This window comes from Pelobates fuscus, chromosome 6 (assembly GCF_036172605.1).
Source record: "Pelobates fuscus isolate aPelFus1 chromosome 6, aPelFus1.pri, whole genome shotgun sequence".
In the NCBI taxonomy this organism is placed as follows: domain Eukaryota; kingdom Metazoa; phylum Chordata; class Amphibia; order Anura; family Pelobatidae; genus Pelobates; species Pelobates fuscus.
This window is the reverse complement of record NC_086322.1, coordinates 293,380,911-293,407,124: the sequence shown is the minus strand read 5'-3', so window position 1 is coordinate 293,407,124 and position 26,214 is coordinate 293,380,911. Positions and strand designations below refer to the sequence as shown.

The 26,214-nt window shown below is 40.1% G+C and overlaps 2 protein-coding genes across 2 annotated transcripts in view; both read left to right on the top strand.

Annotated features, from left to right (window-relative positions):
- The window catches only part of RTEL1 (regulator of telomere elongation helicase 1), a 61,338-nt gene extending 56,707 nt beyond the window's left edge, over window positions 1-4,631 (top strand). Inside the window, exons 34-35 of the mRNA XM_063459489.1 lie at window positions 3,525-3,628; window positions 4,013-4,631. Of these exons, the coding sequence (XP_063315559.1) occupies window positions 3,525-3,628; window positions 4,013-4,093 (185 nt within the window). The 3' untranslated portion in view covers window positions 4,094-4,631. The remainder of the gene's footprint in view (window positions 1-3,524; window positions 3,629-4,012) is intronic.
- A 6,236-nt stretch (window positions 4,632-10,867) lies between these two features.
- Window positions 10,868-18,458, top strand: TNFRSF6B (TNF receptor superfamily member 6b). Its single transcript, XM_063459488.1, has 6 exons — window positions 10,868-10,916; window positions 11,975-12,009; window positions 12,133-12,189; window positions 12,568-12,943; window positions 15,626-15,817; window positions 17,773-18,458. The coding sequence occupies exons 3-6, from the start codon at window positions 12,160-12,162 to the stop codon at window positions 18,003-18,005; spliced, it is 831 nt and encodes a 276-aa protein (XP_063315558.1). The 5' UTR covers window positions 10,868-10,916; window positions 11,975-12,009; window positions 12,133-12,159; the 3' UTR covers window positions 18,006-18,458.
- Window positions 18,459-26,214: the final 7,756 nt, after the last annotated feature.

Here is a 26,214-nt window from a genome sequence, read left to right as displayed (position 1 = left end):
TCGTTTTTTCTTTCTATAGAGCGGGAGCTCTGCGAAAGCACGACCGCTCAGTAGCTCAGCTAGCCACGCCCCTCGAGAAATCCTTTCAAGTGTGGCTACGCCAAATATGCGTTGTGGTGTCCTTTTTTTTTTTCTGTACATCAAAATAATTTAAAATACAATGTGATCAAAATATGTTTATTTAAGACCCTAAACGTGTAGCAGCAGCTTACAATACTTGTGTATAAATCTCTTAAAAATACCCTAAATAATGTTCGTGTTAGCAACATGGAATGCTGCAAAAAAACAAAAGCTCTCTTTCTCTCATTTTTGTGTATAAATGACTCCAGTATCAACATAAAAAAAAAGAAAACCAAATATAGTGTAGTATGTATCAACAAAACTGAAAAGTGCTCTATATACAGTGTATCACACTCACATTAACTAGAGCACAAGATAGACCTGGCTGTAGGTAAGAACACATCTGGTGTTTTACAAGGGTATCACCCATCATCTCCCCCTGATATGGAACAATGAAGGGAGAGCAGGAGATGGATTCTTCTCTCTCTAACTCAGCTTATATGATTGAAATAAAAATATATACATCATCTAGTAATGCAACATATATTGAGCGAACTGAGGTGATATATTGACTCTCATAAATTAGAGAGCCTTCCAAATCCCAGCTCTAAGGTATCGTCACTTGTGTGCTTATCAGGATGGCCCACAAATCTCAAATACAGAAATCATTAGGTGAAATAAAGTATCTATCTAAAAACATCAAAATATAAAACCATACCCTTGCCCTGTAATCCGAGGTGTATTTCCCCTGAATTTTCAGGCTATCTCAATCTGCATATCACTTACTTTCATCGTGTGGGATTTTGACTTCCTGGTTCAATCATGTAATCCGTCATTACATAAGACGAATCATCATCCAATCATTGTTGCCCTATAAAAGGAACAAACCATTCATTCATTACAAAATATGTAAATATTATCCCGCCCATTTGGGTGTAGCTTTTCTGCCGCACATCGGACCCAAAGTGTGGAACAATGAGAGTTCTCATATGAGTAAGTTACGCAGTCCTCAGTAACTTATAGGTCGCATATAAGAGAAAGATAAGTTATCCTACTAAATATGATCAATTGGTGACAATGTAAAAATACTTAAATACTATAAAAATACATACTATACTATAATCGCATAAATGGACTAACATTACCGGGCACATAGCTCTGTAATAGAAGTCCCCAATAATGTTCTTCTGTTGGAGCAAACCATCTATCCAACATGAATTAATATTTTTTCCAAACATCATTGTCTATTTGCAGAATATTCTACTGCCAGAAAGGGAATTTCCTACTACAATAGCAGGATTCACATTTTTTAGCGGGACATAAGTGAACGTTATGTGACGCTTTACTGGAACAACACCGCAGGAGGGTTGGATTTATTACGGAATTCACTCCCTAAAATAGATTCATTTGAACCTACAATTTGATAAGATTTATTGTTTTTCTGTGATCTAAGTTTCTGCAGAAATTGCTGGCAGATTACCACAGAAGTTCAAAAGTGGCTGTTTTAGTGTATTGTTTTTGTGGTGTTATCCCATTCATTGTAGAGCATTATAATGAAATATTGACCAGCCCCAAGCTCCAGGAAATGTAGGGACATATTTACTGGCAGAAAATAGTTCATTGTGTCATCCTATAAACACATAAAAGATGAGAACTTCCTTCAAGCAAAAAGCAGAAGTAGTTGAGTTGTCACCATAACATGACGGTGTTCTAGTTATTTTCATAGTCATTCTCTCACTAATTAGCTACAGACTAGTCACAACGTCTCGGCGATCTGGATTGTTATGGGAAGATGCACTGTGTAGTTTTATCATTAACCATTACTGTAGTTGGTTTTTGGAAATCGAGATAGGCAGAGAAGATTGATGCCTAGCTCTTGTAACTAAATTAGTAAATGCTCAGTGGTGTTACGTCCATAAGGGCACTTAGGGCAGACCCTACCAGCTAATTGTCATAGTTGAAAATAATATTGAAAAAATATATATTGCCAGTGGAATAAGGAGATTTTGTTTATTTTGGGAAAAGGTACAATTGTGTATTTCCATTATAAATGGTAAACATACACCATTCAGTATCCACAGTGCTATATTATTCATCCTTTTCTTCCACTTCAGCACCAACTGATCCACTGATAATGAATGATGGCTGTCTGGATAAGTTATTGAGAGCATCTGGGCATGTGTAGAACTTAGGTCATTTATGAAATCTGTCCTGTTTGAGAGCACCTCAGACATGCACAGTGTGCCCCTAGATGTGATTTTATTTATTTTTATTTAAATATATGCATGTAAATATTCAGTTTAATAACCAGAAGAGTAACTTAACTGGACACCTTATGTCAAATCGTTCAAAAGTCTTACACTCTCATTCAGAGCCATTTGGACAGTAGAGTGGAGGTAAAGAACCGAGTTTGTAAAACAAAGGTCATGACTTCAATTCGCAAATTGTGGGATATTTTTTTTCCTCTGGACAGTCGGTTCTTATCAGGGGAGTTATGATTTCAATACCAGTATTTTTGTAGTGTTTGTTTTTTGTTTTTCCTGTTCGTTCTTTATTTTTCCTCTAGTGTAATGTAGCATCGAATGTATATTCTAATGCCATTTATGTATGTTATCTTAATATATTTAGTTAATATATTTTATGCTCGTATTAAAACATGGGCAAACTAAATTCTCTTCACTTAATGAGCTTTTGTGGACTGAACACTCAGGAGTGAAAAAAATGTTTACTTATGCTTTGACCCATGTTGGATAACATATGAATTGCATGCGGCATCTCATACGTTTGTTTTTTTCTGATATAGCAAAAATCTGAATTGAAACCCTTCTACCAGAATGAGTAAAAATAATAACAGACCACACAAAGTAGCAGATCTCACTGTCCATACCAGCACGGTGTGTTTCTGCTGATAATGTGTTGCCCAATAGCTAAACTGTGTGCTTTCTATAAATGAAGCACCTGTACTTAAAAGGTTACTAGAAGCACCATGATCACTTTGGTGATTTGAAGTGGTCATGGTGCCTGGAGAATATCGTGTTTCGCTAGGAAACGCTGCACAGATAGAGTTTTTAACTAGCAGCGACATCGGGGGCGTCATCACCCAGCCTAATCTCAATGGCTAATGTCAATTCTGTGCAATTTTTCATTGTCAAGCCGAAAATTGAATTATTGAGTCATCATATGTTCTTCAAATAGTCGCATTGTGAATGCAATAATGTGTTTGGGTCCTTCAGAGAGCGAGAGCTTATATTATCTCCAGACTGCAGATTAGGTTACTCTATCATGAGATGTTTGTTAAAGGGGCATGCATTGAATGTAACAATGTGTTTGGGTGCCTCAGAGAGCGACAGCTTACATTATGATGAGGGTTACTGTGAGTGATAAGTGCTCCAAGTAATGTGTCGAGGGGACTATTTGTCACTTTGAGTGAAACACTGGGGATTGTCCCTCCTCTCTGTTTTCAGACGGCCCAGTCTGCCCTCGCTGTAATAAGAAAGGTTTGGCTCCCTTTAAATGTTTATCATGTGACTACTACTGCTGTGGAGCATGCTGGAAAGAGCTCCTAAAGGTTTGTGATTTATGTTTTTACCCTATAATAAAGGTGATAAATGTTTACCCTTAAACTGCTTCACTTAGGCCTCTAATACTGTTGGATAAGGTTTACAAATTATTTAATATTTTTGCATATAATTTCCAAATGATTTAATATTTTGAAAAAAATATTATCTAAAGATTACAAACTAATAAAAAATGTTTTTATATACTCCTATATTGTTTTATATATGATGCATTTTGATATCTTTACTTCAAAATATTAAGTTTCTAAAAATTAATTATTTTTTTTTAATCATTTGAAAAGTTCATCCAACAATATTAAATAGATGCTTTACTTGCTTACATTACGGTTTGTGATAAATTTTTTTAAAAATATATTTTTATTCCTCCTCTTCAGAGAGCTAAAGTTTGTCCCGCTTGCAATAACAGAACCAAAAAGAAGTATCTGGGTCAGATATTTTTCACGGCACAGCTGTAGGAGCAGAGAAAACTTAACTTTGCCTCATATCTTCGTTGTGTTTTGCAGTCGCTCTGGACAGCACCCTTCAAAATACTCTCTGCGTAATACATTGGTTTTGGCCTACACAAACTCCAATGTAAAATTTAAAAAAGAAAACTGTATCAAGTATGTATTCTCATGAACATAAAAATTAAGCTGAAGATTGGGTAACAATGCACAGCACAAAATGAGATCTATTTTATCTTAACGTTCCATAGTTTCCAGCATCAAGAGTGTTTGATTAACATGTTGGCACAGTAAATACTGCTGATCCGAGTAATGGAACATACTACATATAAACTGTGTTGGTGTAAAGGCATGGTTTCACAAAATAATTATATTTATTTGACAAAACTATTTTATAAGACTGAATTTAGAACACTTGTATATTTATCAAGTCAAAACCAGCCAGTGATATCCCTCAAAGGTTCTACTTGTTAAACAATAGGATTTAAAAAAAGTTTTTATTTTTTTTATTAAATGCCATCAGTATTTTGCATCTGTATATATATTTTATGTAAATGCTTTAACTGTAAAATTACATATTTTTTAATGATGATAATAAAATGGTTATTCCTGAGTTGTGGGTTTTTTTTGTTTGTTTTTTTTCACCATAGATTGGACAATGTGTGCATAAAAAAGGGGGTTACCCCTTGCAGCAAAAAAATAAGGAAAATGTTCTTTAATTTTTCTTTATCTCCAATATATCATTGTATTGGAAGACATTATTGCACCGATAATTTTAAGACCTATTAATTATTTCTTGTTAAACTGCACACGACACTTTCACAAATTTTAAAGTCCAGTATGCTGCTGTTCCAACTCCCTATTTTATTTATTTTCCAAACTTTTAAAAAAAATCATGAGATCTTAATCTTAAGATTTAAATTCAGTCTTGCGGCATCTGCAGTGAGCTCTCACCAAACCAGGAAGTAATTTAGACATCTGTGCTGTTCCAATAGCTTTCTGTTGGAGTGAACGTGCCCTCTGTGGATATTCCACTATCCACAATGATAAACCTCTCTGGGTGTATTATTAAGTGGTGCCCCTAAATATCTGTGGATATGTATGCTACTGCACTAACAGGATTTTAAGAAATTGGTTATAGTAGTTTAGAAATCCCAGTTTCTAATTATCAGATGCTCAAGATTAGACTGTTGACTTTTCTGCTCATTCGGGAGCTGCTAGGATGAGTCTAGTTTTGTTGACAACACAACAGTTACTTTAAACCCCATTACATATTGTAAAAGCAACACTATATATAGTGTGTTGGGAATACAAACCTGTATTCCTAATGATAGAGTGCCCCTGTCTTTAGTCCTATATAGTCCTCCTCCCCCCCCCCCCCCCCTAATAAAAATTAAATCACCGTTGCTCACCTATCCCTCGTCAGTGACATTACTGTGCAACAATGGCTGCCTCCAGCGATGGTCCCATTTAATGCTGTTGTCTTCAAAGCTTTCCTGTGATCTTCCGCGTCACCCGACCAGGTTTTACTCGGTCAGTGCAACGGAAGTGCCTCTAGTTGCTGGCAAGTAGACAGACGCAAGATGTGTATTTAACCCTGCCATGTAAACAAAACAACTGCAATGCTTTACATTGCAGGGTTAGAAGGACAGGGCCACTGCACCCAGACCACTTGATTGATATGAAGTGGTCTAGGTGACTTCAGTGTCCCTTTAAGTTGTGGTCTATGAAGTTTTGTATATGCACACGACTTTGTTACATCCTTGTTGTGTTCGCAAGACATTCACCTTAAAGCCACGATATGTATCCATTTATAACAATATTCTGTCTGAAATTGCTGTACACCTCTCTGTAAGTCCCTGATGCAACCTTGTGGGATAGCAGTGTGGTCAAACAGCAATAAAAACCTTAATTTATCGTAAAGAAGCAAGTTGTTGGTGTCATGACGGACAAATCAAGAAAGTCCCTCAGATTTGCAAATCAGCCAGATTTTTGGGACTCCTGTCTGGTCCCTTGAAATTTTACTTATCATAACTTTTCTTTTCTTAGTATAAGCGACAGTACAATCTTCCTCCCTATTTAATAAAGTTTATATTTTGGCGCCTAGAGCTGGTATTTTATGGTACTTTATTACAACTGATCCATCGTGTCGAGACCTGGCTTTTTAAGGTATGGTGGACCATACTGCAAAGATGGAGACTAATATTTTAATATTCCTTGGTCCTTTTTGTCAGTTATCTGTTAGTAAGGTGAATTCTCATTTGCACAGCTGCAATTTATGGTAAGTAAAAATTAGTTTTTGTTTCTTTATTGTAAGGATATAGTCCCCTGCTCTTACGAGATTTCTGATGTCACCTAATGCCATCAGCTTCTGGGCATTCTATAACCGGTAATGGGTGATTTTCTATGTTTCATTCACTGTGGTTATTTTCAGATAAGTGGTGGTTCCCCTAATGTATATAACTGTTACTATCTGTTTATAGCTTGGAGAAGCTGCATATATGATGTCAGTTTTTTTTCCTGCAAAAGAGAAGAGGGGGTCCTACTTCCTTTTCCTCCAATCTGCTCATATTGCATCTAGTGGCGCTTGATTTATCCTTTGTTCACGCGTGATACACAATTTAGTAGGGTGCTCTACTGCTGGTATCCTTCAATGCAAACTTTGCTGCTTGTATTTTACAGTTTTTACAGGCTATTTCCCCATGATAATGGACATGTTAATTTAAATCAGAAACACACTGAAGTTCTATTCTTTCTCTCAAAGGTTTTGGAGAAAATCAGGATTAAGAAGAAGTGCGATTATTTACAGAAAATATTTTATTCCTTGAGTTTGAAAAGAAATCATGGTTTTATATGTATGTTACCATGCTCTTTTACAGCACTTAAAATAAATGGAAATACTATACATAGCATAAATAAATAAAATACAAAAGTACCCAATTCTCTTCCTCTAAATAATAAATAAATATTTCACATAGTTACATGAGATTAAAAAAAACTCAGATTATCAGTCACAATGACATAAGAAAGTCCCACAAGCACTAATGACATGCTTGTTACGTACATATTTTCCCTAAAATGGGCTACAATTACTCTGCACATTGCTGTCGCTAGGTAAATGGTGTCATTAACAGCTTAGTCAAATCGTGAGACTAGCTCCTGTCCAAAAACAAAAACCCAGACAAGATTGATTTTTTTAATCTACCTACCTACCTAAATTCTGTGTATTTGTTAGTCTCTCATCTATCCCGAAGGACCGTTTTTACTTGCTTTTGTCGCTTTGCCATTCTTGAATTTAGGAGATGTCGATAAGTACACTGTCAGGCATTGTGTAAAACAAAACAATTACCCACACCTTGTGTCAGAGAAAGAATGCACACAAAAAAAATGACAACACGAGTGTTGAATTATTTTATCTGTATTTATGCTTTAATTTGGTTTTTTTTTTTTATCAATGTTATTTAAAATGGTGGGTTGTTAAACTTTAGCTAAATAAATTTTAGCACCACTGAGAATTGCAATACTTCAATAAAAGCTTTGGTTTTGATTAGTTTATTCTCAATCAGAGACCTACGCAGCTCGTGCTGTTTGTGTGAGCACCTAACACTTAGTGTGATTTGTTAAAGTAAGAATTCAAAGTGAATCGCATATTTGAGGCCACAGTAGCAGAACTAAATGCATAGTAGAATTTTCCCAGTCTAGCAATTTTAACCTTAACTTAGGGATTAGCCTAGCCTTGGTTAAGCTCCGTTTTAATTAAGACAGGGGGTGAATGTTGCTTTACCTTTCTTTACTGAAACCTCCCATTAGCAAACAAACGGTTAAATAGAAGAGGTAGGAAGTAAAACCATAACAGGCCAACCTACATCCTCTTTCCTTGTCGAACAGGTAGAGGACGGCCAATGAATTCAAATGGAGAACCGAGAATCTTAAACAAAGGTCCATAGCCAATAATTAAGTGGCGTGGTTCCTCAAAAAAAGACGAAACAGAGAAACGTGAAAGTGTATAATCATATATGAGAACGCAGACAGGTAAGCTTCACAAAGCATGCAAATACGAACCAGTAAAGGCACACAGGAGAGCCAGAACATATACAATCCGTAGAGATAACAAGTGTTAAATAAGTCGCAAAAGAAGAGCAAAGACAAACAACCAACAGAAAAAAGTAAGGGAAAATATTTGACTCATGTCTTTATTAAAATGTAGACCATACCTTCACTTTCTCTAAATTTAACTCAAGACAGGAGGCTTCATCTTTGCTATTTTAACGCTGAGGTACCAGAGCAAAAGATGCATGAGGATGTGGACGAAAATAAAAGGTCCAAAAAGTGGATTCCTGCAGCCAAAACGTCAGAAAAGGTAAGGTAAAGGCTGAGGAGGCTGCAGCACCCCGAACCAAGTGAGCACCATTGGATCCAGCGAGCCACCACTCTAGTAGAGACGGGTTTGTGTGGTTGTATGTAAGAGATCCAGAGAGGGCCAGAGTGAGAGGCTCAAAGAGACTCTGTAGCAGTCATATATGTGCGAATGCAGGGAGCCATGCAAAATGTTGGAGAAGCAGGAAAATATGGATAATATATAGACTTGGAGTGAGTCTTTATGCAATGGCCGATGGAAAAGACACCCCTTCTGGAGAAAAGGAGATAATCCGTATCAAATGCATGAATTTCCAAAACCTGAAGGAAGACCCCAAACAGAGAACGACTGCCAACTTAGCAGAGAGTTAGTGGAGAAACAGTGAATCATTACCTGGCCAGGAAGACAAAAAAAAAAAAACAACACCAATGAGACATTGCAAAAACAGGAATATTTCGAAATGGGAACCACTTGTTCCACCAAGCACCAGCACTGCCAAATATGCCAAGCGAAGAAGTATGCTGGGCAAGTTCCTGGAGCCCAAGAGTCCCATAACAATTCTCGAGTGGAAGATCCAGTCCTGCAGGATTCTTATACAGTGACAGGTGAGAAGGCAGAAGAAGATGCCCACTGCAGACATTTCTTGCACTCCCGGGAACCAGGGTTGTGACTGCCACAACAAAATAACCAACAAGATTGACAAGTTTGGCTCTTCGCGAGGTTCAGAACCCGAGCGAACATGGAGAAAGGCAGTAAGGCATAGGCTCCTGAGTCTGGCCACACTTGTAGGAACGCATCCACCGCCACTGAGGACAGATCCGGAAGTCAGCTGAATTAGTCGTTCATCTACTAATTCAGTCGAGAAGCGAAGAGATCCAAAGCCAGAGGGCCCTGAGAAGGTCCAGCTGATGGGTCTCTGATGTTCTTCTGAAGGCAGAATCTGTAGATGTCCTTGATCAGGTCCACCAGAACCTTTGATTGAGACCCCTCCCATGGCAGTTGTTATAGTGCTGCCGACCGCCCTATGTGTTACCTATTAAGGGTTAATAAGTGTGTAGGGGTTTAGAAAAATAGCCCTTTCTGTCTTATTAGAGATTTCACCTTATAGCTGAGGACAGCAGGGTGAGTTGTTAGTGGAGGACTCATCTTAGAGGTTTAGTCTTGACATGGAAGGTGAGCTTACTCTTAAATGACCATTGGAGTGATACTAAAAAAACATCCTGTTATTAAATGTGCTTAGGGAGTTGGGATAGTGCGCAAGAGACTTTTTTCTTTGTATGTATTGGGGCTGACGTGTACTATAGTCATTGCGGACACTCAGGAGTAGTGGGAGTTTAACTTTGTATGTTTATATGGAATCCCTGGTAGTCCAGTGGTGAGCTCGTATAGTCTGCGCCTTTGTAAGATCTTTGATATTCTTGTTGCCAGTTCTGGCTGTCTGATAGTGTCACCGTGTTACCATGGCAATGCTCTGATACAATGAGTGATGGTGGCGGCAATTGCGAGACGGACATGCGCAAGGTCTTCAGCCGATGAAGACCAGAACTTTGGGCACCGGTGCACTGGGCCAGTGAGTGGAATCTTAGATCACCATATCTGGCCCACAAAGATGGGGCGTGAGTCGGCCTGTGCTGCCTCAAGGTAATGGCCGCCCAGTTAATGTCACCCCCTCTGATGGTGTCACCTGGTGCGGTCTGCAACCCCTAGTGAAATCTGGGATGGGGGGGGAAGGTATGGCGTGCATAAGGGTGTTTATTCTGTTATATTTGCTGTAGTATTTTATTTATTTAATTAAATTAATTTATTGTGGGGAAAGGTGGAGGGGGGGGTGTTATATGTTCTGTATGAGGAAAAATGTATATATTGACTGAGGGGGCACGGGCACCCCATGTGATGTATTATATTATGAGATGAATAAAGTTATATTTACTGTATGGAGATATACTAGGGGTGCCCCTGTTTAACATGTTTTGATGAGGATGTTATAGTTTTTATTTGGGGGGTGGAGGGGGGAGGACTGTTACCCCCGTCCCGAGGATAGTTTTGTGGAGGGGGGGTTAGTTTTGGGATGAGGGGGAGGGTGCTCCCAAGGGGGTTAGTTTTGGGGTGGGGTGCTCCCCGGGGTGTTTCCTGGATTGGCTGTTACCCCCCTCCTATCCCCGGGGTGGTTTTGTGGAGGGGGGGTTAGTTTTGGGTGGGGGTGCTCCCCCGGGTGGTTTTGTGGAGGGGGGGTTAGTTTTGGGTGGGGGTGATCCCCCGGGTGGTTTTGTGGAGGGGGGTGCCATCGATACAAGTGTTTGTGTAATCATGTGAATCCCTCCCCCTGTATTTCCTTGTTTGGGTTTGCCCCTAAGCACGTGAGTGAGGGGGAGGGGAGGGGGGGTGCGAGATTAAAGTGATATTTTGTGCATTAGTCACAGTCCGGGTATTGATATATAACATGGAGCAGGGAGGTCAGTCAGCGGGACACCCCGAGAGGTAAGTCACCCACCATGGTATTTATACAAATATACCGGCTCATTACTACCGTATTATTATATCTGTCATTAAATAATGTGAACTACTTCATGTACACACTGTATGGAGCTCTGTGATACAATATTACACACTGTATGGAGCTCTGTGATACTGTCATACACCTTGCCAGGGAGCTCTGTGATACTGTCATACACACTGCCAGGGAGCCCTGTGATACTGTCATACACACTGCCAGGGAGCTCTGTGATACAATATTACACCCTGCTAGGGAGCTCTGTGATACAATATTACACCCTGCCAGGGAGCTCTGTGATACTGTCATACACACTGCCAGGGAGCTCTGTGATACAATATTACACACTGCCAGGGAGCTCTGTGATACAATATTACACCCTGCTAGGGAGCTCTGTGATACAATATTACACCCTGCTAGGGAGCTCTGTGATACTGTCATACACACTGCTAGGGAGCTCTGTTATACTGTCATACACACTGCCAGGGAGCTCTGTGATACTATACCACCTGTACACACCACTGTGGGCTCTGTGATATTATACACACTGTACAAATCACTGTGGAGCTCTGTGATATTATACACACTGTACAAATCACTGTGAAGCTCTGTGCTACTATCATACAAAAATGTACATACCTGGGGCTCGGTGATACTATACACACTGTACACATCACTCTGGAGCTCTGTGATACTATACACACTGTACACATCACTCTGGAGCTCTGTGATACTATATACACTGTACACATCACTCTGGAGCTCTGTGATACTATATACACTGTAGTACATCACTGTGGAACTCTGTTTATGTTCCTCCCAACATCATGCAGAAGCCTTTTTGGGAATAACCTGGCTGGCCAGGCATTATGGGAGTTATAGTGGCACAATTGCAGAGAAATAAGTAAACTTCTTGTCTGTTAGCCTGCCTAAGAGAAATGTATTAAAGGAGGGGCTGAGGGGCCAACTAAAGGGGAAGGGGCTTTAACTTTCCTCTAAAGTCTGAAATAAAAATGAAAGTTTGAATTCTCTCTTCTGTCCTCAGGACCAGACAAAGGAACAGCTCCGGAGAAAGAACAGGTAAAAAAATAAATAAAATTATATATAATATAATATAATCATTACTAGCCAATTTATCCTGATTAGTGTGTAAGAGCGTTTAAAATTCTAATAAATGAGCAGTAACTGACCTCCTCTTGGCAGGTCCATTGAGTGATTCCATCTGGATGCATGATGTGTCACCCAAGCACTTTAATAAAGGTAAGAGCCTCTTATGTAATGTGCTATTATACTATCATAGTTTTAAACGCCACGTAATAGTCAAGTGTTCGGGCATTCACCAGCACTGTACAAGTCCTCATACCTTTAGATATTGCACACCCATAAGCCGCTGCTTTCTTTACCTTATAGCAGAGATAGCTAATCGTGCCACTTGTCCTTGATGTGTAGCCACATATTAGACCCAATGTGTAACAGAGATAGAGTTTCAATACTGCACAGTTTTTAGCCTCTTATTTATTTTTTATTTTTAAAATTTTTCCCCAAACCTTTGAAAGTAGCCCTGTCAATACTCGCCATACACCCTGTTTGTAGTCTGTCCTATTAAAACTCATGCCATCCCTCTTCTGATCGATGCAGGTTGTTCTTGGCAGCTTCTTCCTGCTGGTAGGACTGACAGATAGTTCTGTGCCAACCTACAAGTGGACAGACAATCTTACTGGAGAGCAGATAACTTGCCAAAGATGCCCACCGGGTACATATGTGGCAAAGCATTGCACCACGGAGTCTATAACTGATTGCCAACCCTGCCCGGACCAACATTACGCCCAGTACTGGAATTATCTGGAAGAATGCCGCTTCTGCAACGTCTTCTGTGAGAGCCAAGGGAAAGTAAAACACGAGTGCAATTCTACCCACAATAGGGTGTGTGAATGCCCGTCTGGCTACTATCAAGGGCCTCATATGTGCGTTAAGCACACAAAGTGTCAGCCCGGGTATGGAGTATCTCAGAAAGGTGAGTTATTACCAGATCAACATGCAATCCCCTATGCACACCTATAGCCTTCCTATTGATTCCAGTATTGTTGAATGGGTAAGGCAGTGTCTGAGTGACAAGCACAGAGGGTTGTAGTCAATGGAGTATATTCGAAGCTTGGGCTTGTCACCAGTGGGGTACCTCAGGGTACTTGGACCCATTCTCTTCAATATTTTTATTAGTGATATTGCAAAAGGTCTCGATGGTAAGGTATATCTTTTTGCTGATGATACTAAAGATAATTGTTGTTGTTGTTGATGTTAGGGATAGGCCAAATGGCAAATTATTTAGGTAAACTAGAAAAATGGTCAGAGTTGTGGCAGCTGACATGTGGATAAGTGTAAGATAATGCATCTCGGGGTAAAAACCCAAGGGCAGAGTACAGAATATTTGATAGTCTTAACCTCAACATCTGAGGAAAGGGATTTAGGGGTGATTATTTCTGATGACTTAAAGGTAGGCAGACAATGTAATGGAGCAGCAGGAAATGCTAGCAGAATGCTTGGTTGTGTAGGGAGAGGTATTAGCAGTAGGAAGAGGGAAGTGCTCATGCCATTGTACAGAACACTGGTGAGACCTCACTTGGAGTATTGTACGCAGTACTGGAGACCGTATCTCCAGAAGGATATTGATACTTTAGAGAGAGTTCAGAGAAGGGCTACTAAACTGGTTCATGGATTGCTGGATAAAACTTACAAGGAAAGGTTAAAGGAAACATGTATAGCTTGGAGGAAAGACGAGACGGGGGGATATGATAGAAACATTTAAATACATAAAGGGAATCAACACAGTAAAGGAGGAGACTATATTTAAAAGGAAAAAAACTACCACAACAAGAGGACATAGTCTTAAATTAGAGGGGCAAAGGTTTAAAAATAATATCAGGAAGTATTACTTTACTGAGAGGGTAGTGGATGCATGGAATAGCCTTCCAGCTGAAGTGGTAGAGGTTAACACAGTAAAGGAGTTTAAGCATGCGTGGGATAGGCATAAGGCTATCCTAACTATAAGATAAAGCCAGGGACTAATGAAAGTATTTAGAAAATTGGGCAGACTAGATGGGCCGAATGGTTCTTATCTGCCGTCACATTCTTTGTTTGTATTTTTTGTGTCAATTTAATTTCCCGGTTGTGTTTATTTAATACCATGTTTGGCGGCCCACCTAACAACAGTTTGTCGCCCAAATCCTGTATTGTTTATAAACCTAACATATCTAACGTTATTATTCCCTGAAGTGTCAGGGTGTAGCCGAACTGAAAGCGTAGTTGACTTGAAGGATTTTTTCAGCTTAGGCATTTTTACCTTGAATCCTTTCCAGCTCTTATTTTAGTGAATATCTCTGCGTGATTTAGTAGAGACTATGTGCACGCTTAGAAACAAGTTCTAAAAGTTAGAAATTGAACTACATGTCACAGTTACTAAAAAAAATATCCAGTACGAAAAAGGCCAGGTGCATGCTGGGAAGTTAGCCCTAAATACGAGAGAGAGAGTGTTTTAAGTCAAAATCAAGATAAGCTCCTCTTTTACTGCAACTTGAACTAAATAATAAAGTGATTTATTTACCTTCTATCCCACAGGACGGTAGTCTCACCGCAGCAAAGATTACAGGACTCTAATAGAAAGCATCTTTAGTGGCTGTCTGAGTGACTTTCACTAGAGGTGGCCTTCTTGGAAAAAGGTAGAGTTTACAATTGTCAGACTATAGGAACACTCTCTTTGCCCCAGAACCACTTTATTAAGTGGACATTATAGTCACCAGAACCACTATATCTTAATGTAGTGGTTCTGGTGTCTATAGACTGTCACTGCAGGCTTTTTAATGTAAACACTGCCTTTTTGGAGAAAAGGCAGTGTTTACATTGCTGCCTAGTAGCACCTGTAGTGGCGGTCACTCAGAAAGCCACTGGAGGTGATTCCTAGTCCTTGCTCTGCATGTAGACGCTGAAGGCTCCCCCTTTGAGGAGATACTGATTGGTGCAGTGCTACGTTTTGTCGTTCATGTGCAAAAGCCTCACGTTGCTTTCCTATGGGAAAGCATTGGATTGGCTGAGATCATCATCAACTCAGCCATGGAGTGGGGTCCAGCGGTGTGTGGGAAAAAAGGGGAGTATGAACACCTTTTCAATGCGATTAGAGATGGGCCGGGGACCTAAATAGTTAGATTAACACTAGTGTCAGGAATACATGTTTAAAGTTGTGATCCTATTGTGTCTCTTTAAGCTGCAGTGTTCTGGTGTCTCTTTAAACCATCTGGGCAGTCCCAAGGTCCAAACAGCTTCTGTAAAAATGCACACTGTTTGGTGACTGCACCTGATCATATGCCTCTGCCATGGCCTTTAAATGCTCAGGCTTGTGACATCATTTTCAGCCACTTAAAGGATCAGGGGTCGGCTAGCGTCTTACACAAGCACTGCTCCCTTCCACCTGAGAGTTTGGGATGAGGCAAGCCCACAAAAATCATGAACAATATAGATTAGGAAAGTATACAACATGGGCTTTTCCTCTATGTATTTGCCTACATTTTACTGTGAGATTAGGTGATAACTCCCTTCAGAGAGTGCTGGGCCTTGGATACACAATGATTACCCATTGTACAGCGCTACGGAATTTGATGGCGCTATATAAATAATAATAATAATTTGTTCCTGCCTTTTCCTGTAGGTACGTCAGAGATGGACACTAAATGTGTTCGTTGTGCTGCGGGAACATTCTCTTCAATTAGTTTTTCAATGAATCTGTGCCGACCCCACCGAAACTGCACCAAGGATGACCTGTTTGTCAATGCACCTGGCACAATCTTTCATGACACCATATGCTCCACATGCAAGAACCTGGAGAGCTTGGAGGATGATGGTAAGACAAGAAACACAATGTAACACCATAAAAGTGTAACTTTGTTAATGGAAATGTTGTAAAGTCTTGATCTGTCAAAAGACCTGTCGCGCTTTAATTCCCTGGTGTCCCGACATCCAGAGACTCCAGTGCACTCTCCCCAGGCAGCACAAGCAAGCACATCAGCAGCCAAACTAATAAAAAAAAACAGGAGAGCACTCGGAGGACCAGTAGAAAGATTCTTATAAAAAGTCCTTTATTTGCTGAAACATTGACTCTGTAATATTATAGCTCTGTCTGTTATGGGTTTTTTACTACAGTGCAATTCAAAGTTAATACCAGAGGAGCAGAACTTTAAGCGTAGCGGACTTAGAGAATTCTTCCAGTTTCAGCATTTTTTACCTTAAATTTGAAATTTAATTTGAATCGTCACTTTAGTTAAAGGGACACTATAGTCACCCAGACCACTTCAGCTCAGTGAAGTGGTCTGGGTGCCAGGTCCCCCAGGTTTTAACCCTTCAGATGTAAACATAACAGTCTCAGAGAAACTGCTTTGTTTACATTGCAGGGTTAATCCAGCCTCTAGTGGCTGTCTTCCTGACAGCCGCTAGAGGCGCATCTGTGACGCTGGATGCGAAATTAGGGCACTATAGTGTCAGGAAAACCGCTTTGTTTTCCTGACACTATAGTGATCCTTTAATAACCCTGACAGTGTTTCGGCAACTCCTGTGATTGCTCTACTGTTTTTATCTTTAAAAAAATTAAAAATGAAAAAAAGAAAGTAAATATTTTTATATATAATATACACATATCACATTTATTGAAATGGCTAAGAGTATGTATATATGTGTATATATATATATATATATATATATATTTATTTATTTATAAAGCGCCAACAGATTCCGCAGCGCTGTACAATTAGTGGAGAAACGTACAATATACACAGACGGATACAAGAGGTAGAGAGAGCCCTGCCCGTAAGCTGATATCTAGCCATTGGAGCTCTTTTATACAATCTAAATTGTAAGCTCACGGGCTTACAATTTATATATATATATATATATTTATAAAATATTACATTGCACAGATCATGCTGGAAAGTTATAGAGGACATTTAGAATGTAAAAACTAATTTCATTTTTGTTTTATTGTCTTCATTAAAATGTGAATTGCCAGTAATTCAGGCTGAATTTCACGTCTTAGACCAAAATAGCCAAATTGAAACCATAGCTGACTTGGAGAATTTTTCTAAATTGCCTCTTTTGGCATAACATTAAAAATTAACTTTCATTTCCTGACAGTTAACACGTTGGGCAATAAAACCTGAATACTATTTATTGTTAATGTTGTTATAGTATGTGTGCCTGTATGATTGATTATATATATATATATATATAATGTTGTAGTTAGTTAATACATTGCTAAACACAAATACACACACCAGTCAAGCCATAAGACTTGCTTTTCCCATAGAAATCTCACTTTAACAGTGCTCTCACTGCTGCAAGGGATTCTGGGTCGGCATATGCAAATGAGCTCAACAAATAATCACTTGCGTTGCTTCTCTTCCTGAGTTGTGTTTCAAAGCTGTTGTATACAGCAGACACATACTCCAAGGAATCCATGTATAAAGTGGAATTGAGGGGCAAAAATTTGGTTCTTCGTTGAGCTCATTTGCATACACCTACCCAGAATTCCTTGCAGCAGTGAGCGCACTGTTAAAGTGAGATTTCTGTGGGAAAAGCAAGTCTTATGGCTTGACTGGTGTGTGTATTTGTGTTTAGCAATGTATTAACTATCCACTTACTTCAGGTGGAAGGGGTTTTCATCCACACTTTTTTCCCCACCACAACTCTGTGGTATATAATGTTGCATTTATGTATACTAACACTAAAAATGGATTCTATATAATTTGAGAAGGGCAATCATTTTGACAGCTGCTAATGTCCCTCACTGCGTATTTCTTTTCCCAGATAACTGTTTTGAAGCAGCACTGGATTTAATAGCATACAAGATTTGGTCCAGCCGTAGACATTTTCACAAGATACTAAAGGATCTACAGGTGGGGAAAAAGAGCCACAAAAAGATTCACGATTTCTTAAAGCGATTGTCAAAAAAAGAGGTACGGAAACTACTACGAAACTGCCAGGGCACGAGCTTCACATTTAGACCAAGGTCTATGTTACAGGAGCCTGCTGGACTTTAAACTTGAGGAACTCTTTGGATCTGTAGAATAGTTACTCCTAGGAGCTCCACCATTTATTTTCTGCCTTTGAACATTGAAGTTCCCAGCTCACAAGTGGCTTCCAAACATTTCCAAAGATGGGCATCTGGTGCCTTTTTTTAGAAACTAATGTGCAAACCAATAAATGTCTTCTTCGAAGCATCAAGTGCCACTTACATTTATTTGAATACCACTTATAGACCAATTTTTATGTTTTGAATTCAAAGTTGTATTGACCACGAAACGGACCAATAACAAACAAGAGAGCAGAAACGAATGAATCTCCTCATTTAATTTATTTTGCCGTTCTACATTGTTCTCACCCACTAAAAAACAAACAAACAAAAAAGTAAGTATGGTCTGTGTTTTTGTTTGTTTTTCAATTGAAGGGAAATAGTTCTGTAACATTAAATTATATCTTGAAAGAAATAAGAACTCCGTAAAAGCTTATTTTCTTACTGTAGAAGTCTCCGTGTTGTACTATTGTATTGCTCTGAAGTTGAGTTCCGTTCTATGACCTTACTCCAGTAGTGAGAAACTCCGCATGCCGAAGTAACACGATAATTGCAGTGTGATGTGATACTTTTTTTTTTTTTTATTGGACTAACGATACATATTAAAAGACTAGTTTTCTTGAATTTCCGCTTCTCTTCAGTTCAGAGAGATACTGATTGCCGCCCGCAAAATATATTCAATCACAAACCACAAAGAAACCAAAATTGCACCACAGTTGAGCGACATTTCAGTCAGGCTAATCACATCACCTGAAACCGAATAATAGTTAAGGGAAACTTTATAAAACCCAAGGAACAGAAATGAAAATGGTAATACATTTTGATTGTATAAACGCAGGACAAATTGCAGATTCTAGATGTATTATATAATTTTTTACACTAACAAATTTCATTCATTTCATTGATAATACACATATATTGGAAGGCGGGGCCTGAAGTTGTGGGAGGGGCTATGTCCCTTTAAAAGGGACTCCCCCTCCTACCTAACTTACCTGCAGGTCCAGACGTTCTTTGGCCCACCCTCCTCTCCCTCTTTTCAATACTATTTAAGGTAGGCCCACTTATTTACAGGCCTACCACACACGTTGGTTTCGGCACACCTCTACCGACTTTTATTATTATTGTGATAAGTATACTCACTTGCTATTTCATACTATACTGAAATGGGCCCGAACACAAATACAGTATGCTGACATCTTTGTACCTTTAAACACTTCCACCCCTTCCTGGTATTTTATATCAGGGTTATTTACAAAACTAATAATTGTTGGGAATTAAAAGTGAATTTCAAATTTAAGGCCAAATTAGCCAAACTTGAAATATGGTCCAAGTTAGCTCCCAGTTCCGCTACATTGGCCTTAAACTTAAAAATTTACTCTGAATGCCCGACAAGTCACACTGTAGTAAATAACACTGTATACATTTAATTGTATGTCAATCTATTTATTTCATATCAGTAATCTCTCCCTTACCTATCCTATTCTGGCTGTTCCCTATCCGCCGCATCTCTTACTCTCAGAACCCTCTTCTGCTATTTACAATTCCCCCTTCCCCCTATCCTTAATCAGGATATCACATGTGTCTTAAAGGAACTCTATAGCGTTAGGAATACAAATTACATTATTTAGGTGGCCACCTTCCCAGTGCTTTTGTTAAAAAGCAGTTTACTCACCCTTTCTCCTACGTCGTGCCACTGTGTTCAAGTCAGGAACCGCCTCCTTGGCTGAGATCATCAATATAGATGATCTCAGCCAATCCAATGCTTTCCCATAGGAAAGCATTACGAGGTCATTGCACATGCATGACAAAACACTATATTTTCACTTGCAAGGTTAAAACTAAAGGGACATGGCACCCAGACCACTTTATTGAGATGAAGTGGTTTGGGTGCCTATAGAGTCCTTTTCAGTTACAAATGTTACATTCTATTATATTGATCTAGTATCGATCTAGTCCTGGGGAAAAGAGCAAACCTTCGAAATCTTGTATCTCAATATGCAGTGTTAGTTTAAAAAAAGGAACCCTGCATACTGCAACACTCCTCTTATTTGGCATCTATACTTTTCTTTTCACTAGGAGCTATCAGCTACTTGCGCACAAATCCATTTCAGCTGTGTCGAATGAATCAAATTCCTGTTATTCAAAATTCGTTCGAGTGTAGGTTTACAAGATTTTGATTGGTTTGCCCCAGCTGAAATGGTTGTGCTCAATTTAGTAAAAAAAACTAAAACATGTCAATAGCAGATCTAATTCAAATTATTTCCATTTGAGCGATCAATTGTTATGTGCTGAAAATGTTGTGTGAGTTTTGTAAATTGTTTTTTTTTTTTTTTTAAAAGCCTGCACTTTATATTATATTTTGTTAATAAAGTGAAAATGATTTTTTTAAAAATATAAAGTCTCCTGCAGTAAGTAATGGTTCGTCGGTATTAAGGGTATTTACTTGATTACTAGATAGGATTATAACAGCCCTGGTATGAAAATATAAATTCAGGGAATCCCACGGAGTCATAAAAGGTAAAGAAAATCCCAGGCTTTGTGCGTCATTGCATTACCTCAATCAAAACCTCTCTAAATATAGAACAATAAAACAAATTATGGAGCTCTGCCCATTTCTGTTTAATGTTATGTTACTATTTATAAGATCTATTCTTCTTAATTTGGAAAGTCTTTACAACATTCACCTTTTATTGTTTACATAGTGACTCCTTCTGACAAATAGGTTCATTTATGTCAGTCCTGCATGACAAAGCAAAGGGATTTCTTCAGACAACTCGTATTGTCATTTCTCACGGAAAGAAAAAAAAACTGCTTCCTTTAACCCCTTAAGGACACATGACGTGTGTGACATGTCATGATTCCCTTTTATTCCAGAAGTTTGGTCCTTAAGGGGTTAAATTCCATGTTTGGCTCCAACCCAAAAATGAAAGAAAAATGAGAGTATTTTCCATTCCCTTGTTTTTGACTTAAGTTTGATAGTTTTTAAAATTTGTTCATTTGTGACCAATTCATGGTTTCTTGGTCTGACCCCAAAAACGTAATATAGAAACATAGAAAGTGACGGCAGATAAGAACCATTCGGCCCATCTAGTCTGCCCAATTTTCTAAATACTTTCATTAGTCTCTGGCCTTATCTTATAGTTAGGATAGCCTTATGCCTATCCCACGCATGCTTAAACTCCTTTACTGTGTTAACCTCTACCACTTCAGCTGGAAGGCTATTCCATGCATCCACTACCCTCTCAGTAAAGTAATACTTCCTGATATTATTTTTAAACCTTTGCCCCTCTAATTTAAGACTATGTCCTCTTGTTGTGGTAGTTTCTCTTCTTTTAAATATAGTCTCCTCCTTTACTGTGTTGATTCCCTTTATGTATTTAAATGTTTCTATCATATTTCCCCCCCCCCCACACCCCCCCCCATCATATATTCCCGTGGATGTTGACTCGCTGGATATCTTACTCGTATGTGCAGTGCATCCTCCGTAAAACTGCTGGTAAGCTGTTCTGACAAGCTCACATCAGCTGTGTTAAATATCTTGTACCCGTTCACCCAGCTCCCATTCATTTCTATTCTATAGGGAATATGGAAACTATAGCTCTCTGTAGTGCCCCCCTTCTGTCACTTACCTGAGTCCAGCGCCGATCACCCTTGGCACCGCTTCGGCCTCTGCTCCTCCTCCACTGTCAGCCGGCAGGGGAGACCTGATGCACATGCGCAGCAATGGCCGCGTTCACATTAGTATTTACCCCATAGGAAAGCATGTGTAATGCTTTCCTATGAGGTTTTGGGTGACGTTGGATGTCCTCATGCTTAGCATGAAAACGTCCAGCATCGAGTAGGCGACCAAAAGTCGCCTAGCAACCCAGAAGTCCCTCTGGTAGAACGCCGCTAGAGGTCGAGTTAACCCCTTAAAGGTAATTATTGCACTTTATCAAAAACTGCAGTAATTGCCTTTGCAGAGGTAAGGGACCTGCGACTATGCACCCAGACGATGCAATGAGCTGAAGTGGTCTGGGTGCCAATAGTGTCCCTTTAACTTTTCCTACAGTCTCTGTAACTACACAAAAAAGTCAGGCAGAAGAGTGTACATTCAAAACATATACTGTGTAGGTATACCTAGAGGTTTTATGAGAGTTATTCACTAAAGATGAGATTTATTGGGAATGCAAAGTGAATATCAGATTTAAGTTCAGGCTATGCTACCAGCTTGGCCATTAAAGCTGATTGTCACTTTTAATCCTTTTTTTTTCTCCCTCTATATCAGTGGTAGTCAACCTTTTTCTAACTACCGCCCACTAATGCATCTTTTTGGTTGAAAAATTTTCCTTACCGCCCACCAGTTTTCGCGCAAGTGCGGAATATTTTTTTCGAAAGGAGGGTGTTTTAAAAAAAAATAAATGTACGTTCATTTATCTTTTTATTTCCAATTAATGCAGGTTTATAATGTTTTTAACTTTATAAAGTTTAATGAGAAAACAATAAAGTAAATTGAAATTACCTTTACTAGTGATTAATGAGATCCTTGAGGTTGATGCTGCAAGACTAAATATTTGATATCTGGTTCGATTTTCGTAAGGAACAAACAACGGTCCTTATGAACGGATATTCAGACGACTTCTCTGTTTGCGCATAATAGGATTTCTCATCTGTGCGTCATCTCCCCTCTTCTCCCTCCTCAATTCCACATCCCACCTTTTTTCCCCCCTTTTTATAACCTTCCTTATAGCAATGCCCAGTAGGAAGGCTGAGCTAGGTATCCCACTATAACAGACTGGCACACAGGGCCGCCATCAGGGCATGACCCACGTGTATCAGCGTAACTGCCGCCGGTGCATCTGCACCGGGGCCCACACGCTTATGGGGCCCATTAGGTGGCCCAAGCATTTAGGGCCACCCAATGGGCCCTATTATCTTCAGGGGCCCGGTCAGCGCTGTAATAGCGCGACCGGGCCCCTTTAAAAAAAAAAAAAATGCAGCCGGAAGCAAGTGCTGCTGGGAGGAAGTGACGTCCGGTCACTTCCTCCCAGTTTACTCCACGCGGGAAGGAGGAGAGAAAGGGCGCGAGGAGAGGCAGTCGACTAACATCATCCCCAGCCACCCTCCTGCGACGAAATGGTAAGGAAGAGAGGAGGGTGGCTGAAAATGAGGTGTATGTGTGTGTATGTCAGTGTATGTGTGTGTGTGTGTATGTCAGTGTATGTGTGTGTATGTATGCCAGTGTATGTGTGTGCCAGTGTGTGTGTGTGTGTATGCCATTGTGTGTATGCCAGTGTTTGTGCACTGTGTGTATGCCAGTGTGTATGCCTGTTTCAGTATTTGAATCTGTTAGTGTGTGTGTGTGTATTCCTGTGGGCAGGATTTGGAGGCGGGCCCTGTGGGCGGGCTTGAAGGGGGGCCCAGACCTTGGGCTGTGTTAGGGGCCCCAAAATTTGTGAAGGCGGCCCTGCTGGTACACAGACACACAGACAGACAGGCACACATGCAGACACACACACACACATGCAGACACACACACACACATGCAGACACACACACACACATGCAGACACACACACACATGCAGACACACACACACATGCAGACACACACACATGCAGACACACACACATGCAGACACACACACATGCAGACACACACACATACATACAGACACACACACAAGACATACATACAAAGACACATACACACATACAGACAGACACAAGAAACATATACATACAAAGACAAGACACAGATACATACACACATATATACAGACACACACACGACACATACAAAGACACACATACATACAGACACCTACAGACAGACACACACAAGACATACATACAATGACACATACACACAGACATACACAAGAAACATATACATACAATGACAAGACACACATACATACACACATATATATATATATATATACATACAAAGACACACAGACAGACACACACAAGACATACATACAAAGACACTTACACAGACACACACACAAGACATACATACAAAAACAAGACACATATATACAGACACACACAAGACACATACATAAGACACACATACAGACACACACAAGACATACATACACAAACAAACACACATTATATTTAAGTCACCCTCCTGTTTCATACCTTTAAGGTGCAGGAGGGTGACTTTCCCTGGGGTCCAGTGGTGGCTCAGGTGGATGGGAGTCAGAGTTCCCACTCTGACTCCCTCCTCCTCCTTCCTCCCGCGTGGGCTCTCAGTATGCTGGGAGGAGTGACCGGGGAATCACTTCCTCCCAGCAGAGATGATGTCATCACAGGGGGCCGGTCGCGCTGTTAAAGCGCCCAGCGCTGACCAGGCCCCCTCACAATCCACATCCATCGGGTGGCCCTGACAGCATGGGCCACCCGATGCACCCCTCCAAATGCGGCCCCGGCGGATTGCCGCCCGGGCCGGGGCCGCAAGTGGTGATGGCGGTACCCGGTCGCAGGGGTACCGCCGGCTCGCACCCGCCCGCCCGCTCACCCAATCTATAAAAAAAATGTGAAAATCCCTACCGCCCACCTGGAATCCCGAAACGCCCACTAGTGGGCGGTAGGGACCAGGTTGACGACCCATGCTCTATATCCTCTTTTTTTTTTTCTTATATATATTCAACTTACTCGTTTGTAGTAAGAAAAGGTAGGGGCTAAATACTCTTATAGGGAGCATGATCTCTGGCAATTCTTGTCGGAGTTTAAAGGGACAGTATAGATTGTGTTATGGCTTCATCTTATTCATCTGAAGTAGTTATAGTGTCTGGAGTCTCCTGGTGCCCTCCTTCCATTCAGCGTTCAAATTATTTGTAATGTTATTGTGCTAAATGAGTCCACGGCAGCCTATCCTCCTGTGCTGGTTGGCTATGGAGGAGACATCAACCTGAACAGCAATGTGCGGCTGTGATTGCTTGAACCTATTACTCCCCATTGCTTGTATGGCTCGAAGGAAGTCTGTAATCTCTGCCTTAGCCGTACCTCCAGTGGGAGCTGGGCTGTTGGTGGCCATGGACCATTATTTAATATTAAACTGCTTGGAAATGGTTTAATACTGAATGGAGGGGACAGCGACAGAGGACCATATTCAATTCAATGAGATGAAACGGTTATAGTGCTTGCAGTGTCCCTTTAAGAAAAGTTCAGTTTTAGTTACTAAGTTAATTTTCCCACAATCCACCAGTCAAAAGAATCCCACAGAACGGCAAACTACAGACATTATGGACAGATGAGAACAAAATGGCTGCTCCCATGTATTGAGATCCAGCGCAAGGAATACAATATAAATAAAGGGAGTCATTAAGATACAACGGGCATAAGGAAGAACATGGAAGTGCCATTTTAAATTCACTTTTATTACCCAACAATTCTCAAACCTCACACGTCAAGTTCCAGGAAGATTTGGAAGCTGTTACACAATGCTTTATTACAAAACAGGAACTTACCTTTAGCATCGCGTAAAGGGAACAAATACATTTCCCAAAGCACTCAATAAATCTTAATTTTCAGACACTGCAAGGTCAGGTATATATCTTCCAACTCACGTGTAATAAAATATGAGCAAACTTTGGACAAACAGTGTGAAGTTAAACTATTGAATATTAAAGGGACATTCCAAACATGATGAATGGATTTGTCTGCCGTTGATTATTTTTTTACTGCTGAATCAGGTATTCCTTCTGCTCAGGATATTGGAGGCCGATAATGGATTTCGTGTAAGAAGTCAAACTTTTCTACGGTGTGCTGTAGTGGTTATGGTGCTTGGAGTGTTTCTTTAAACCCGAAGCTAAGGGTACCATGCTGTACTCTGTGTCATTAGAGTATCACGTACAGCAGTGTACCTGGCGCTGTGATGATGCTTGGCATTATAAATCGAGTTCTGTGTTTTCATGACAATATTATAGGTTATCGATGAAGAGCAGAAACCTTTTGAAGCAAATCGAGAGCAGTGAATCCTGCAGCTCTCTGTACTGCTGGCATAGACCCCAGCAGCATTCTGCACAGAGCTGACAGAGTCTCGCAGTGAATCCTGCAGCTCTCTGTACTGCTGGCATAGACCCCAGCAGCATTCTGCACAGAGCTGACAGAGTCTCACAGTGAATCCTGCAGCTCTCTGTACTGCTGGCATAGACCCCAGCAGCATTCTGCACAGAGCTGACAGAG

What these genes read in the sequence shown, in the direction of transcription:
- TNFRSF6B (XM_063459488.1), top strand. Translation starts at nt 12,160, where the DNA reads ATGATGTGTCACCCAAGCACTTTAATAAAG. An exon ending in ACCCAAGCACTTTAATAAAG is followed by an intron (nt 12,190 to 12,567) that starts GTAAGAGCCTCT and finishes TGATCGATGCAG; the next exon opens with GTTGTTCTTGGCAGCTTCTT. An exon ending in GTATGGAGTATCTCAGAAAG is followed by an intron (nt 12,944 to 15,625) that starts GTGAGTTATTAC and finishes CTTTTCCTGTAG; the next exon opens with GTACGTCAGAGATGGACACT.